Source organism: Nanorana parkeri, unplaced genomic scaffold (assembly GCF_000935625.1).
Source record: "Nanorana parkeri isolate BGI_ZX_2015 unplaced genomic scaffold, ASM93562v1 scaffold437, whole genome shotgun sequence".
NCBI lineage: Eukaryota > Metazoa > Chordata > Amphibia > Anura > Dicroglossidae > Nanorana > Nanorana parkeri.
In genome coordinates, this window is record NW_017306705.1 from 1,024,482 (window position 1) to 1,040,216 (window position 15,735).

Genomic DNA, 15,735 nt, shown 5'->3' on the forward strand with positions numbered 1-15,735 from the left:
GTAAATTGATGTTTGAACTTCAACCCAGATCATACCCAAATGACCGAATAAAGGTTCGCACAATGATCTCCTACCTCCGAGGAGAGCCCAGGGCCTGGGCAAATACATATCTGGAGACTGATGACCCCCTTTTGGAATCATACATCGGGTTCGTCACCGCCATGTCATTATTATACGATGATCCTGGGAAACATATGACAGCAGAACACGCCATAAGAAACATCAGGCAAGGGAAACGACCCGTAGAAGACTTCATCGCAGAATTCAAACGCTGGGCTCGCCAGACGGAATGGAATGACATCAGTCTCAGGAACCAATTCCGCCTGGGTCTTTCAGAAGCAATGAAAGATGAACTGGCTCGAATTGAACTCCCACACAGCCTAGACGGCCTGATGCAGCTCTCCATATCAATAGACCGTCGTCTGAGAGAGAGACGTTCCGAAAAAACCACTGGGATACCTTGGGTACCCCGTAGAACCACCTCCTCTCCTCCCGCTGAACCCATGGAGCTTGGCCTCATCAGAGGTCCCATATCACAAGATGAAAGAGCCAGACGCAGAAATCAGAACCTCTGCATGTATTGCGCTGCAGCAGACCACCTAGTGGACGAATGTTCCGCTGTAAGAAGGAAGAATGCAGGTAAGTCTCCTCGCATTGCCAAAATTGCCAAAATGTATTCACCACATCCGAACTCAACCAGTTACATCTATGTATCCTTATCCCTACAGTGGGAACAAAGAAGACTACAGGTTGATGCCATGATCGATTCTGGCGCATGTGGATGCTTCATAGACGCCCAACTGGTCCTCCAGAATCGCATCCCAACCTGCAAGAAATTTAAACCACTGGCAGTCAGCTTCATAGAAGGAACTACCTTATCCTTAGGACCTATTGAGCTGCAAACGTTACCGCTCTTGGTGGTTACAAAAGACAACCACCGGGAATACCTGGACTTTGATGTTGTTCCTTCCCCAGTTTTCCCCGTCATTTTGGGTCTCCCATGGTTGAGACTCCACCAACCAACCCTTAACTGGACAGAGAATACACTACGTCTCAACTCCGACTATTGTCAAGACACCTGTTACCCCTCAAAATTCCTCATGCACCTAAACCCAACAGAAATTCCCCATCATTACCGGGACTTCCAGGATGTGTTCAACTCCAAGAATGCAGACGTATTACCTCCCCATCGGTCTTACGACTGTCCTATCGACCTCCTGCCAGGGAGCATAATCCCCGTAGGAAGAATTTATCAACTATCCCAACCTGAACTGAACCACCTCAAAACCTATCTTGAGGAGAACTTAAAGAAGGGGTTTATTCGCTCTTCCACCTCCCCCGCAGGAGCGGGGATGTTTTTCGTCCGAAATAAGGACAACACCCTCCGACCAATCATAGACTACCGAGCACTGAATGCCATTACGATAAAAAAACGCTACCCTCTGCCGCTCATACCAGAACTCATCGAACGTCTCCAGACGGCACATGTTTATACTAAGCTAGACTTAAAAGGGGCCTACAACTTAATCCGTATGAGGGCAGGAGACGAGTGGAAAACGGCTTTCAGGACCCGTTACGGGTTGTTCGAATACTCTGTCATGCCTTTTGAATTAAGCAATGCTCCGTGAGACCCTGGCCTCGGCCACTTTTCAATGCTTCTTTAACGACATCTTCAGGGATCTCCTCGACATCTGTGTGGTCATCTATTTAGACGACATCCTGATTTACTCAGACAACCTACACGACCACCACAAACACGTGTTGGGTTCTGTCCATGCTAAGGAGCCATCGGCTTTATGCTAAACTGGAGAAATGCATTTTCGAAAAGCAGACAGTTCCTTTCCTGGGTTACATAATCTCCCCCGAGGGCATACAGATGGACATCTCCAAAATAGAATGCATCTTGCATTGGCCAGTGCCAAACTCCCGGAGAGCGTTACAACGCTTTCTTGGATTCGCAAATTTTTACAGGAAATTCATCAAGGGTTTCTCCTGAATGGTTAAACCCCTCTCCACCTCACTAGTAGTAAGGTGGGATTTGCCTGGACAAAAGAGTCCCAAGTAGCCTTTGATGAGCTAAAACGGCGCTTCACCACCGCTCCAATACTAAAGTTGCCAAATCCTTCTCTCCAATACATCCTCGAGGTCGATGCCTCTGAGTCGGCTGTGGGTGCTGTGCTGTCACAGAGAATCACTTTCCTCTCCGATGCATCCAGTAGCTTTTCACTCCAGGACACTCAATCCTGCCGAACGAAACTATCCCATCAGGGGAAAAAGAACTTCTCGCCATAAAAGACGCACTTGATACCTGGAGACACTTACTAGAGGGTTCAGTACATCCAGTTATCATCTACTCGGACCATCGAAACCTTCAGTACCTAAAATCCACCAGAACGTTGTCCGCACGTCAAGTACGCTGGAGCCTTTTTTTCAATAGATTTGATTATATCATAACATACCGACCTGGTTCGAAGAACGGCAAGGCTGACTCTCTCTTCAGGATTTCCGATGGCACTCCTAACTCTGTTACTACTTCTATCATACCCCCGGACAGAGTCATCGCCACCACCATAGCACTGAAAGAACAGCTCCGGAGCGAGCAAGGGGCAGTGACCTGTCCTCCCCCCGGTCTGGAGTCTGATGACGAGGGACTCTTGCACCGCAACGGGAAGCTCTATATTCCTCTTTCCATGCACGTGCAGGTCCTCAAACTCCTACATGATTCCCCAACCTCGGGTCATCTGGTGGTTCACAGGACTATTGAGATGGTAATGCGATACTTCTGGTGGCCGAAAATGCGTTCAACTATCAGTGAATATGTCTCCACTTGTACGGTTTGTGCCTCATGTAAGCATGAGCAACGACCTCCGTATGGGCTACTCACTAGCCTCCCCATACCAAATCAGCCTTGGGAGGTGGTGTCAATGGATTTTATTGTCGATCTTCCTCTATCCAGCCATCAGGACACCATCCTCGTGGCAGTTGATCATCTCACCAAGATGGCACATTTCATACCACTCCCTCATCTCCCGAATGCTAAAGAGACTGCCGATGCCTTCATTGCACATGTGTACAAACTGCATGGAGTACCCGCTCAGATCATAACTGACCGCAGCTCGCAGTTCACTTCTAGATTCTGGACCGCGCTCTGTCGGAAGCTCAGGATAGAACACCGGCTCTCCAGTGCCTTCCATCCACAGACTAACGGCCAAACTGAAAGGAGGAACCAGAGTTTAGAGCAGTATCTCCGCTGTTATTGTACGCACCTTTAGGATGATTGGGCGGAATTGTTGGCACTAGCGGAGTTCTCCTACAATAACGCTGTCAGCGCCTCCACGCGGTGCACTCCCTTCCATGCCAACTACGGGTTTCATCCCGTTCCTCTTCCTCTGGACCTCATTAGTTCTAACAACCCTTCGGCAAACACCTACATAGCCAACCTGCAACAGAACTTGACGGACCTCAGGAACAATATTAAGAGGGCCCAGGAGGGCCAGAAGGCCTCCTACGATCTCAGGCGCCAACCGCCTCCTCGCTATGCAGTGGGGGACTTTGTATGGCTGTCTACTCGGAATTTGAGTTTGAGAACCCCTTCAAAGAAATTTAGTAAGCTTTTCATCGGTCCTTATGCTATTGAGAAGGTTGTGAACGACGCCGCAGTCCGCCTGTTTCTGCCTGACGACCTGCGGGTACACCCCACCTTCCACGTCTCCCTCCTTAAACCGTTTCGTCGGGATCCTTTCCAGGGTCGGGAGGCCCCGGCACCGTCGCCCGTCCTCATAGACGGTGAAGCAGAATTCGAGGTGCAGGAGATTCTGAACTCTCGCTGGTATCGGAATCGGTTGCAGTATCTCGTCAGGTGGAAGGACTGCGGTCCTCAGGAAGATTCGTGGGAAGATTCCCGTGATGTCCACGCCGAGGCCAGGGTCTCACGTTTCCACAGGCGTTATCCTCAACGTCCTTCGCCTGGTAGGAACCCTGCCAGGGTTCCCTTAAGGAGGGGGTACTGCAAGGGAAGTACCCTGGTGGGGTCTGGTGCCGGCGTCCCTCGCGGGCCTGTGCGGGGACAGCGGGTTCCTCCTGCCCCGGGTCGCTCACGGCGGGTGATGGCCTCGGGTGGCAGTGCCCGTGGTCGTGCTGCGCAGGCGCGTTGTGGATCGCCAGCATCTCTCTCTCTCTGCCGGGATCTACGTCCTGCGCAGGCGCGCCCTGTAGCTCTGCCCCCTCTAGAGCGAGCGCTCGGCTTAAAGCCGCCGCTCATTAGTTGATCGGCGTCTCGCTATTGATGTAGCAGGACGCTGATCAACTCAGCGCTCCCTTCGCTCCTCCGGGACCTGGACTCTCAAGTCACTACCTGACTGGAACGCAAGTACCCTGGGCTATAGCTAACAATAGCACCAGATATCAAGGTGTCATTTCCATATCCACTGCTGTGAATACTCTTAATTGCTGGCTTAACATCCACTGCTGTGAATGCTCATCATTGCTGGTTATACTATCCACTACTGTGAATACTCATCATTTCTGGTTATAATATCCACTGCTGTGAATACTCTTAATTGCTGGCTAAACATCCACTGCTGTGAATGCGCATAATTGCTAGTTATACTGTCCACTGCTGTGAATGCTCATAATTGTTAGTATACTATCCACTGCTGTGAATACTCATCATTGCTGGTTGTATTATCACTGCTGCGCATACTCTTCATTGATGGCTTAATCTCCACTGCTGTGCAAACTCCTCATCACTGGTTAAACAAACACTGCTGTGCATACTCACCATCGCTGGTCATTAACCCCTGCTGAGTTAAATGCCCCCAGTGCACGGACTCATTCGCTTACTTCAGCTTGAACCACACTCTGTGGTAACCAAGCCTTCACACCCTAGCGGGGAATGATGTGAGGCAGCTCCCTCTCAGCCTCTCCTAAAAACAGGGCAAGCGAGTTGCAGCTGCCACTCTGATACCCGTACCCTCAACACCACAGTTGAGATCCATAGAGCATTAGCTAACCCGGAACGAACATTACAGTTTCATCTCTGTCTGGAATGGCAGTGGATGTCACAGACCTTTCCTAAAGGTCTGTTTCCATTAAAACATGTAGTGGCAGCTACTGTTAGTGTGTGTAAAGGGTTAAGTGTGTGTAAAGGGTTAACTGTGAAGTTAACGGACCCCGGTGATGATCATTCTCAGTCTGCAGGAACTTAGATTGTTGTCCCGTGAGCTGGAAAAAATTCTGTGCAAGGTGAGGCTGGGAGTTTCATCATGCTGAAAATAGAGCTGGATGCCAAGATAATGTAACTCCTGTATGCATGTGCAGAAGTTACATCATCAGGGGTGGCCCAATCACCAAAATGGATAGCGCAGTGGTTTGTGGAGTGATGATGGACATCTCTGATCTGTCAGTGCTGAAGTCTAGCCAACACTACTGGTCTTCCATAATGTACAAATACGCTGTTTACTAACGAAGCACAGAATGTTTACTTGATAAAGTGCATGTTTCCTGAGTGTAGCAAATAAGGCAAGTTCACTTCAATCATCCAGTCATCTGCATGTAAAAGCCTTTTTTCTCTAATATTCCTAGCATATGATGGTATTCTAAGCGCACACAACTTCATATTAACTGTGAACATTCTACACTCCTTCAGAAAAACATCTCCAATGCATTTCCTATATATCTAATTATATTACCTCATTAGTTAAGTAGATGGGTTACATAAGGCTAAGTCAAATACGAGGAACATATCACTTTTCCACATAGTCCCCATGCAAGATGATGCACTTGTTGTATCCATCAACTAGCTTCTGTATTCCTGCAGAGAAGAAGCTTTTTGGCTTCTGCTGAAGCCAGGTGTGCACCGCTTCCTTTACTTCATCATCTGAGTTGAACCTGCGACCATGGAGCACCTCCTTTCTTTTGCTCTCCTGGTCGTAGTGGTGCACCTACAGTATGTCTTGTCGCCAGTGACAATTCTTTACAGAATACTCAAATCTTCTTCATACTGTCTTAAGAACTGGGTTGCAACCTCTACACACGGTTGCTTGTACAGATAAGTACGCTGTTGGGAAACCTGTTGTGCACAGACTTTCCTGCATCCCGAGTCATCCTGCACTGTGGCAAATTCAGATCCATAGCTGATATCCAAATGTGCAGCCAATTGACACACTGTTATCCATTGTTCTTCAGTGGTGCAATCTTGCAACTGAGCATCCATGTTGCTGTCCACGTGACTACCACTCGACTAAAGTCCGAGTGCTATACTGTGCATGGTCGAACTATCCAACAAGCTATGTAAATAAGCTGCATTGCACAAGCTTCTCTCTGCTCTGGTTACTGCATTATTTATAAATTGCCTTTCCTTTTTGATTTTCCCTTGAACATACTTACTATAATGGTATTCTAATACCCATATTAAATGCAATAACAAAATGATTACATGAGAATGTAAACATGTTGCATGTAAATTAGTTTTAAGCATATCTAAACCCAAAAGCAAATATTTTATATATTGCAGCTTATCAGTTCTGCAGCTGCATTAGTTTTTTTTAGGCTTTTCTTTCTTTTATTTTCACCTGGTGATCCAGTCAGTGAGTCTGGTATTTTTCAACCTTCTTTTACAGACCAAGCTGTCCAGAAAAAGTGGAACTGATAGGGGTACTTACAATGACTTTTATTAATGTATATAAAACCTTTATCCAAAAAGGATAAAAAGCTGTTGCTGTAGCTGCTTAAAAAGTGTTAGCTGGTGTTCGGCTTTAATTTGTTAGTCAAGTTCATCTAACACGACACTCTCCACAAGGGGACCATGCTGCTGTTCAAGGGTGGAACCCCCAACAATGTAATAAATACTCTAAAAATGGGCTTTCCAGAATACAAAATATTTCCCTTTAAAGTTGTATTATAATTGCTTTTCAAACTAATCAGAACCACAATATGATGTGTATTAGACTTGTACACTGCTGAAAATTCCGTACCACTTCTGTAATTATTTATTTGTCCTTATCTGAAATTTGGATTCGTTTGATTCCTAGAATTCGAAATTTTCGATTTACCTGAAGTTTTCATTTTCGGAATTCAGACTTATTCGAATCTATTTGGATGGAGTTAGGAACAGCGGGTTCCTCCTGCCCCGGGTCGCTCACGGCGGGTGATGGCCTCGGGTGGCAGTGCCCGTGGTCGTGCTGCGCAGGCGCGTTGTGGATCGCCAGCATCTCTCTCTCTCTGCCGGGATCTACGTCCTGCGCAGGCGCGCCCTGTAGCTCTGCCCCCTCTAGAGCGAGCGCTCGGCTTAAAGCCGCCGCTCATTAGTTGATCGGCGTCTCGCTATTGATGTAGCAGGACGCTGATCAACTCAGCGCTCCCTTCGCTCCTCCGGGACCTGGACTCTCAAGTCACTACCTGACTGGAACGCAAGTACCCTGGGCTATAGCTAACAATAGCACCAGATATCAAGGTGTCATTTCCATATCCACTGCTGTGAATACTCTTAATTGCTGGCTTAACATCCACTGCTGTGAATGCTCATCATTGCTGGTTATACTATCCACTACTGTGAATACTCATCATTTCTGGTTATAATATCCACTGCTGTGAATACTCTTAATTGCTGGCTAAACATCCACTGCTGTGAATGCGCATAATTGCTAGTTATACTGTCCACTGCTGTGAATGCTCATAATTGTTAGTATACTATCCACTGCTGTGAATACTCATCATTGCTGGTTGTATTATCACTGCTGCGCATACTCTTCATTGATGGCTTAATCTCCACTGCTGTGCAAACTCCTCATCACTGGTTAAACAAACACTGCTGTGCATACTCACCATCGCTGGTCATTAACCCCTGCTGAGTTAAATGCCCCCAGTGCACGGACTCATTCGCTTACTTCAGCTTGAACCACACTCTGTGGTAACCAAGCCTTCACACCCTAGCGGGGAATGATGTGAGGCAGCTCCCTCTCAGCCTCTCCTAAAAACAGGGCAAGCGAGTTGCAGCTGCCACTCTGATACCCGTACCCTCAACACCACAGTTGAGATCCATAGAGCATTAGCTAACCCGGAACGAACATTACAGTTTCATCTCTGTCTGGAATGGCAGTGGATGTCACAGACCTTTCCTAAAGGTCTGTTTCCATTAAAACATGTAGTGGCAGCTACTGTTAGTGTGTGTAAAGGGTTAAGTGTGTGTAAAGGGTTAACTGTGAAGTTAACGGACCCCGGTGATGATCATTCTCAGTCTGCAGGAACTTAGATTGTTGTCCCGTGAGCTGGAAAAAATTCTGTGCAAGGTGAGGCTGGGAGTTTCATCATGCTGAAAATAGAGCTGGATGCCAAGATAATGTAACTCCTGTATGCATGTGCAGAAGTTACATCATCAGGGGTGGCCCAATCACCAAAATGGATAGCGCAGTGGTTTGTGGAGTGATGATGGACATCTCTGATCTGTCAGTGCTGAAGTCTAGCCAACACTACTGGTCTTCCATAATGTACAAATACGCTGTTTACTAACGAAGCACAGAATGTTTACTTGATAAAGTGCATGTTTCCTGAGTGTAGCAAATAAGGCAAGTTCACTTCAATCATCCAGTCATCTGCATGTAAAAGCCTTTTTTCTCTAATATTCCTAGCATATGATGGTATTCTAAGCGCACACAACTTCATATTAACTGTGAACATTCTACACTCCTTCAGAAAAACATCTCCAATGCATTTCCTATATATCTAATTATATTACCTCATTAGTTAAGTAGATGGGTTACATAAGGCTAAGTCAAATACGAGGAACATATCACTTTTCCACATAGTCCCCATGCAAGATGATGCACTTGTTGTATCCATCAACTAGCTTCTGTATTCCTGCAGAGAAGAAGCTTTTTGGCTTCTGCTGAAGCCAGGTGTGCACCGCTTCCTTTACTTCATCATCTGAGTTGAACCTGCGACCATGGAGCACCTCCTTTCTTTTGCTCTCCTGGTCGTAGTGGTGCACCTACAGTATGTCTTGTCGCCAGTGACAATTCTTTACAGAATACTCAAATCTTCTTCATACTGTCTTAAGAACTGGGTTGCAACCTCTACACACGGTTGCTTGTACAGATAAGTACGCTGTTGGGAAACCTGTTGTGCACAGACTTTCCTGCATCCCGAGTCATCCTGCACTGTGGCAAATTCAGATCCATAGCTGATATCCAAATGTGCAGCCAATTGACACACTGTTATCCATTGTTCTTCAGTGGTGCAATCTTGCAACTGAGCATCCATGTTGCTGTCCACGTGACTACCACTCGACTAAAGTCCGAGTGCTATACTGTGCATGGTCGAACTATCCAACAAGCTATGTAAATAAGCTGCATTGCACAAGCTTCTCTCTGCTCTGGTTACTGCATTATTTATAAATTGCCTTTCCTTTTTGATTTTCCCTTGAACATACTTACTATAATGGTATTCTAATACCCATATTAAATGCAATAACAAAATGATTACATGAGAATGTAAACATGTTGCATGTAAATTAGTTTTAAGCATATCTAAACCCAAAAGCAAATATTTTATATATTGCAGCTTATCAGTTCTGCAGCTGCATTAGTTTTTTTTAGGCTTTTCTTTCTTTTATTTTCACCTGGTGATCCAGTCAGTGAGTCTGGTATTTTTCAACCTTCTTTTACAGACCAAGCTGTCCAGAAAAAGTGGAACTGATAGGGGTACTTACAATGACTTTTATTAATGTATATAAAACCTTTATCCAAAAAGGATAAAAAGCTGTTGCTGTAGCTGCTTAAAAAGTGTTAGCTGGTGTTCGGCTTTAATTTGTTAGTCAAGTTCATCTAACACGACACTCTCCACAAGGGGACCATGCTGCTGTTCAAGGGTGGAACCCCCAACAATGTAATAAATACTCTAAAAATGGGCTTTCCAGAATACAAAATATTTCCCTTTAAAGTTGTATTATAATTGCTTTTCAAACTAATCAGAACCACAATATGATGTGTATTAGACTTGTACACTGCTGAAAATTCCGTACCACTTCTGTAATTATTTATTTGTCCTTATCTGAAATTTGGATTCGTTTGATTCCTAGAATTCGAAATTTTCGATTTACCTGAAGTTTTCATTTTCGGAATTCAGACTTATTCGAATCTATTTGGATGGAGTTAGGTTGTTTTTGCATGTGAAAACTTGAAAAAACAGAGTGGGATCCCCGCCCAATTCATATCAGACCCTTTAGGTCTAGTAGGAATTTTTTGGGGGACCCCATGCCAAAAAAGAAAATCCCTTACCAGACCCTTGATCCGAGCAGCAGCCTGGCAGAGCAGGAAAGGGGGGACAAACTGACATTCTTCCCCGAGAACTAATGCACATGTCTAATGTTTCTTATTTTAATCTGATTTTTCAAAGAAGGTAATATTAATACACATTTATTCACAATATTTAATTGCCTGTATAATGATCAAGTGCTACTTAGGCATGAGTCATTGGTAGATGAATTATTACTCTTGTATCAGCAAACTCAGCATGCTGGGTATATGCAGGCTGGGCCAAAGTAGATGCCTCTTGTTTACTAGAAAACCAAAACAGAGTGCACCGACCTAGAGCATTACTATAAACACAAGCAAAATAATAAGTGACGCAAGGGATGCAAGTGACTGTTGTCACCAAAGGGAGTGTCATGGCTTAAACTGTTAAGCAATACCCTATCATTTACATTGTGAGTACATCCACTTATTATTTTGTCTGTGCACTTTGTTTTTATGGGATTTTTTGTTTTGATCAAAGTATCCTCTACCTTCACTAGAGTTGCAAGACTTTGTGTTGGGTCCCCCACTCCTTCTCTTCACCAAATGGACATTTGCATATAGCATTCACCACCAATTTACGCTCTTTTTTTGTGTATAGCCTCTTAGTGTAATTTTTTGCTGGGCCCCCTAATTGTTTTAAGCACAAAAGCTTTAAACAATTAGGGAGCAGGAAACTAGAAAGTATACCCAAACATAGACAGTTAGGGTTTGGTCAGATCTTTGAGTACTCAATAGGGGAACTCTGTGATCAGGAGCAGCCTGTTTCTCAGGAGAAGACTCATCCCCCATGTGTATCTACAGAAAAAGCTGATGAAAGTGTGGGGGTTTTCTATACAAAGGTAATGTGCAAAGATCACATTAAAAATAAGTTAGACATCTTAATAAGCATTTGTTCCCATCATGGATTACATCCCATCGCAAGAACGATTCACATGCATTTATAAAAAAAATTTACATAATGTGCAGGAGGCCTCCCTTGAGGTGGAGGAAAAAAAACTGGGTGTGGTTTGGCAGCTGTGGTTGAATAATTAATTATATTCAAAATCCCCAACCCCCTAAGGGCTAATGAGAACTGACTTTTGTTTGTTTTACAACAGCTTATCTCCCTTGGCATGTCTATTGGAAGGCAAAAGTAGCTGAAGCCATTCAAATGCTGGTCAAGTGCACCTGCAGATGAGTACTGAAAGATCTCAGCGGTGTCTAAAACTGATATCAAAAACATGCTTGCTATATTTGCTCATCAAAGCCTGTTGACAAATGCCCTAATTTTAGTTTAAAAAAAAAAAAAGTACAATAGGCATAACATAAGAAAAGTAACCAACACCAACCCATCAAAGACACCCTACACTTCCTTTTTGATGTTAGTTTGACTGGTTTATGTTTTACTTTCATCATATTTAAAAATCAGCAAATCATGGAAATTGTATCAATATATACAATGGAATTTTTTTTTTAAGAAATAGACTCCTCACTTTGCAAAGTGAACCTTCATTGTGCTTAGTAAATAGGTTGATGCTGTGTTCAAATCGACCAACCAGTCATGCACTGGTAAAAATCCTATTTCTTCTTTTTTTATTTCCCTTAAACATCGTTGAGTATTCATAGTAAACAAAGGTGTGCCTTATTTACTATCACTCAATTTGCAAGTGAAAATATACTTTTAAATTCACTTTGCTAGGTCAACAACCTAACCTATACTACTTCAGTGAATCAACCACATTGTTTTGTACCCTTTTTTAAAGTAGTATAATTTTAAAATCTCATTGCTAACCATTTTGGAATGCATTTTAATCTTAATTAACAGAAATGTAGATTTATTACCTGAATAATTTTCAGAAACTATGGCAGTTAAATTAGGTTCACCTCTTTATGGGGCCCCTTCACTTCTATTCACGCAGCGTATCACACACTTTGTTGTACTTTGCTTGATGTGTCGATGTGGTTTGTGGTGCCTGTGCCTATTCATTTTCTATGGGTCCTCGGCAATCATTCATGCACTATGACTTGTTTTCCCCAAGTTACCACCACATGTTTCTGATAGATCTGAAAAAACACAGGCCTATTAATTTGTAATGACACTCTCACCTCTATCAAATAATAATACTCCTCATATGTTCAATTTTATCCCCCCATAGTAATATCCTTAACACAGTTAAATCATAATAGTTCTTCCAAAAAAATGTTCCCAAAACCGTTGTGCCTCCAGTGAAAAAGATTAATTAAACCAACTGTGTTTCATTGTGCTTCAATCAAAAATTTGTGTTCCTTATATTTCTTCCCCAGTAATTCTCTTCCCAAGATCTTCCGCTAGTGTTTTCAATCCACTTCTGTGCACACCCACCCCTTTTTGTAGTGGACTCAGGGCCGCCATCAGGGGGTGGGGGTGTACCACAAATACTCCTGTAAGGGGCCCGGGCAGCATCAGGGACCCGTGGACCTTACAGGAGTATCGGCCGACGGCACTACAGTTAGTGGAGACGGCCGGGCCCCCGCGTCCCTGGAAGAAACCGGGGCCCGCACACTCCAGATCCTCACCTGAAGTGCATTCGGTGTCCTCGGGGGGTCTCCACTGCAGATTAGGTTTTTAAAGATGGCCACCACGAGTGACTTCATCACATGGCTGCAGTTTGCTGGGCCTGAGAGGACCCTGACAGCCTATGGGAAGTGTCCATATCACCAGAGCAGTAACATGGGCACACAAAGAAGGACCTTCCCACTCTGCAGTGAGGAAGAGCCTGGCATGGCATGTCATGTCATCACATATTTAGGGAAGTAAAAGGAGCATTTAGGTTTTTAAAAAAATATTATTATTATTATACTAAGTGACCAGTTAGACGGGTTGGGGTAGTGGGGGTGGAGAGGGAGATTAGCTTTAATCAAAATGTTTTTTCAGCATAAAACAAGCTAATGGAAAATATCTTTGCTTTTCTTGCTTTGAATTGAAAATATCACCAATAACAAGTAGGAAAACAAAACAAAAAAAAATCAGTCGTGGTTCTGAATGTATTTGCAAAGCACAGTACATACCGAATATAATGTCGCCTTCACAATGGTAAGCATTCCTAGATTTGCGGTCATCAGTCACCTTTTTTTTTTATATGTTTGTCCTTTCAGTGCTATTTATGAGCATTCTTTTTTCTGCACATCAGAAAACATTCAGAAACTGAATGTACAGAAGCTACACGCAGGCTTTTCTTATCAGGTGCTTTGCAGTTATGTCAGCCCCCATTTTCTGTAATCCAGTAAAAAGCACATACATGACTTCTTTGTTGTATCTTTACATGTGTAAACATAACACAGTTAATATACTAGCTTGTTGTTACCTTTTGACATTCTATAATATATTCTACATTCTATAGAGAAAATACTTTTGATTACATCTTTTCTTGATAACTTATTACATTGTATTATCAAGAAAATATGTGATAAAAAGTACTTTTAACCATCAGCAACTATTTTCAAAGAATGAGCATAACAAAATAAATAAAAACAAAAAGTCAGACACTTCCTCCTCACAAAATGTGTTATTTAAAAATTATTATCAAAAACAGAAAGGACCAGTGCGCACAATAAAAATGAGCTAAAAACACTTTAGCTAAAAAATGAGCTAAAAACAGGCAATAATATGTGCTCACAACCTACAAGAAATAAAGTCCAGTGATTACAAAGGGTTCTGCATTGATTACTTAGCATGACTGAGGTGACCAAAACCTACGGAGATACTAACTACAGACCCCTGCACCAGTCCATACAATTATATTGCCATATACACATAATTAAAAAAAAAAATATACAAAGCACTATATTTAAAAAACAATATATATGTTGAAGGCCAATTATTGGCCGGATTTGTGGGAGGAGCCCCACACATTTACAACCCTCTGGTTCCCCCACTCACCCGTCGGGACGTCCAAGTCATCCCACCCTCCCTGACTCCTTTATTAAACAGTTACTTGAGTATGCCCCCTTATTGCATACTGACCATAGTGACCGTGGCACACCTTAGGTCAAGGTTAGGTAGGGTCATCATCCGCATGTTACAGGTACGAATCAGTGGGGCTCTGACTACAAATATATAGATATAGATATCTATAGATATAGATATCTACATCTATAGATATCCATATCTATAGATATATATACAGTGCACATATAAAAAAAGGCATATTGCATATAAGCATAAAGTTGTTGATAACCAATCCTGCATGCTTCTGCAATACAAAGAGTAGGTCACCACAAGTAAATATTAATCTAAAAAACAATAAAAATAATAATAGAAATGATAATGTCACATTGCTGTAAAATGTATACTCATAAATACTTCCTAACTTCCCTGAATAGAATAGGAATACCACCTACAAAATACTTAACAACTAAATTGCTACCAACACAAAAATGGCACTGTCATAGTTTATAATGTACCGGATGAAATTTGCACAGTGTGTGGGGCTGTCAGCTCCCTTTCCGCCGGCATTCCTCGATCAGCTGATCAAGGAGCCAGCTGGAAAATCTTCAATCGATCAGAGCCAGCGGCACCTGTCAGAATACAATGTACTGTAAATAGCTGGATTCTTCGACATGCTGGGTGTTGAACACAAAAAAATTGATAGGTTTATGGTCATCCTTAGTTGGCAATTCGGCTGCCTGTCAGGTAAGATAGTTTCCAATGACAGCACAATGATGGAGCACCTTATTATATAGTCATACACAGCTAGCTAAGACTGCAGCATATGCATTGAACAGAAGTGTATTCTTTGCTAGATATATTTGGAGATTGCAATCAATACATGTGTATCTATCTTTTGTTCATTTACTTTGGTAAATCAGGACTATTGCATCCCCAGAACTGGAAATACTGATAAAGGATTTTGTCTAATTGCAGTTCTAAAAAGAGAGGTGTTCATAATAAATATATTCTTTTGTTTTTGTAGATTGAACTATCAGCCATTGCAGCCCAGGCTGGATCCACACTGAATAATCTGGTTCTTAGAGCACAGGAGCTAGTCATTCTTCTACATTCCCTGCAGGTGGACAGGCAGGAGTTTGTGTGCCTGAAATTTCTCATACTCTTCAGTCTCGGTAAGTGCAGAATATTTTTCACTACTGAAAATGTTGGCTTGAAAGTACGGTATAGAGAAAACTGCAACATCTTAAAAATTTCAGTAATATAGAAATTGGTGAGAATTACTCTGAAATCCTAAATAAAAGATCTTCAGAATCCATGACTGTCCTGTGACTGTGGAAATCATGGACAATTGGTGACTCTATTGTATGGTTATGTGCTAATGATATAATAGGGGTAAAATGGCTTTTGGCTTTAATTGTTTTTAGAAGCATTTACTTTAAAGTGAACCCATAACGCACTTACAGGGGCGGGCCTGAGCCTGGGTGGGGGCCAGTATCTGATCTAACACAGCCCCGGGGCAGTGCCGGGGGGGCCGCC

At 43.1% G+C, this 15,735-nt stretch overlaps 1 protein-coding gene across 1 annotated transcript in view; it reads left to right on the top strand.

Moving 5' to 3' along the window:
- Positions 1-15,735, top strand: part of LOC108790013 (steroidogenic factor 1-like) — a 208,018-nt gene that overhangs the window by 136,449 nt on the left and 55,834 nt on the right. Inside the window, exon 6 of the mRNA XM_018560179.1 lies at positions 15,224-15,371. Coding sequence (XP_018415681.1) covers positions 15,224-15,371 — 148 coding nt within the window. The remainder of the gene's footprint in view (positions 1-15,223; positions 15,372-15,735) is intronic.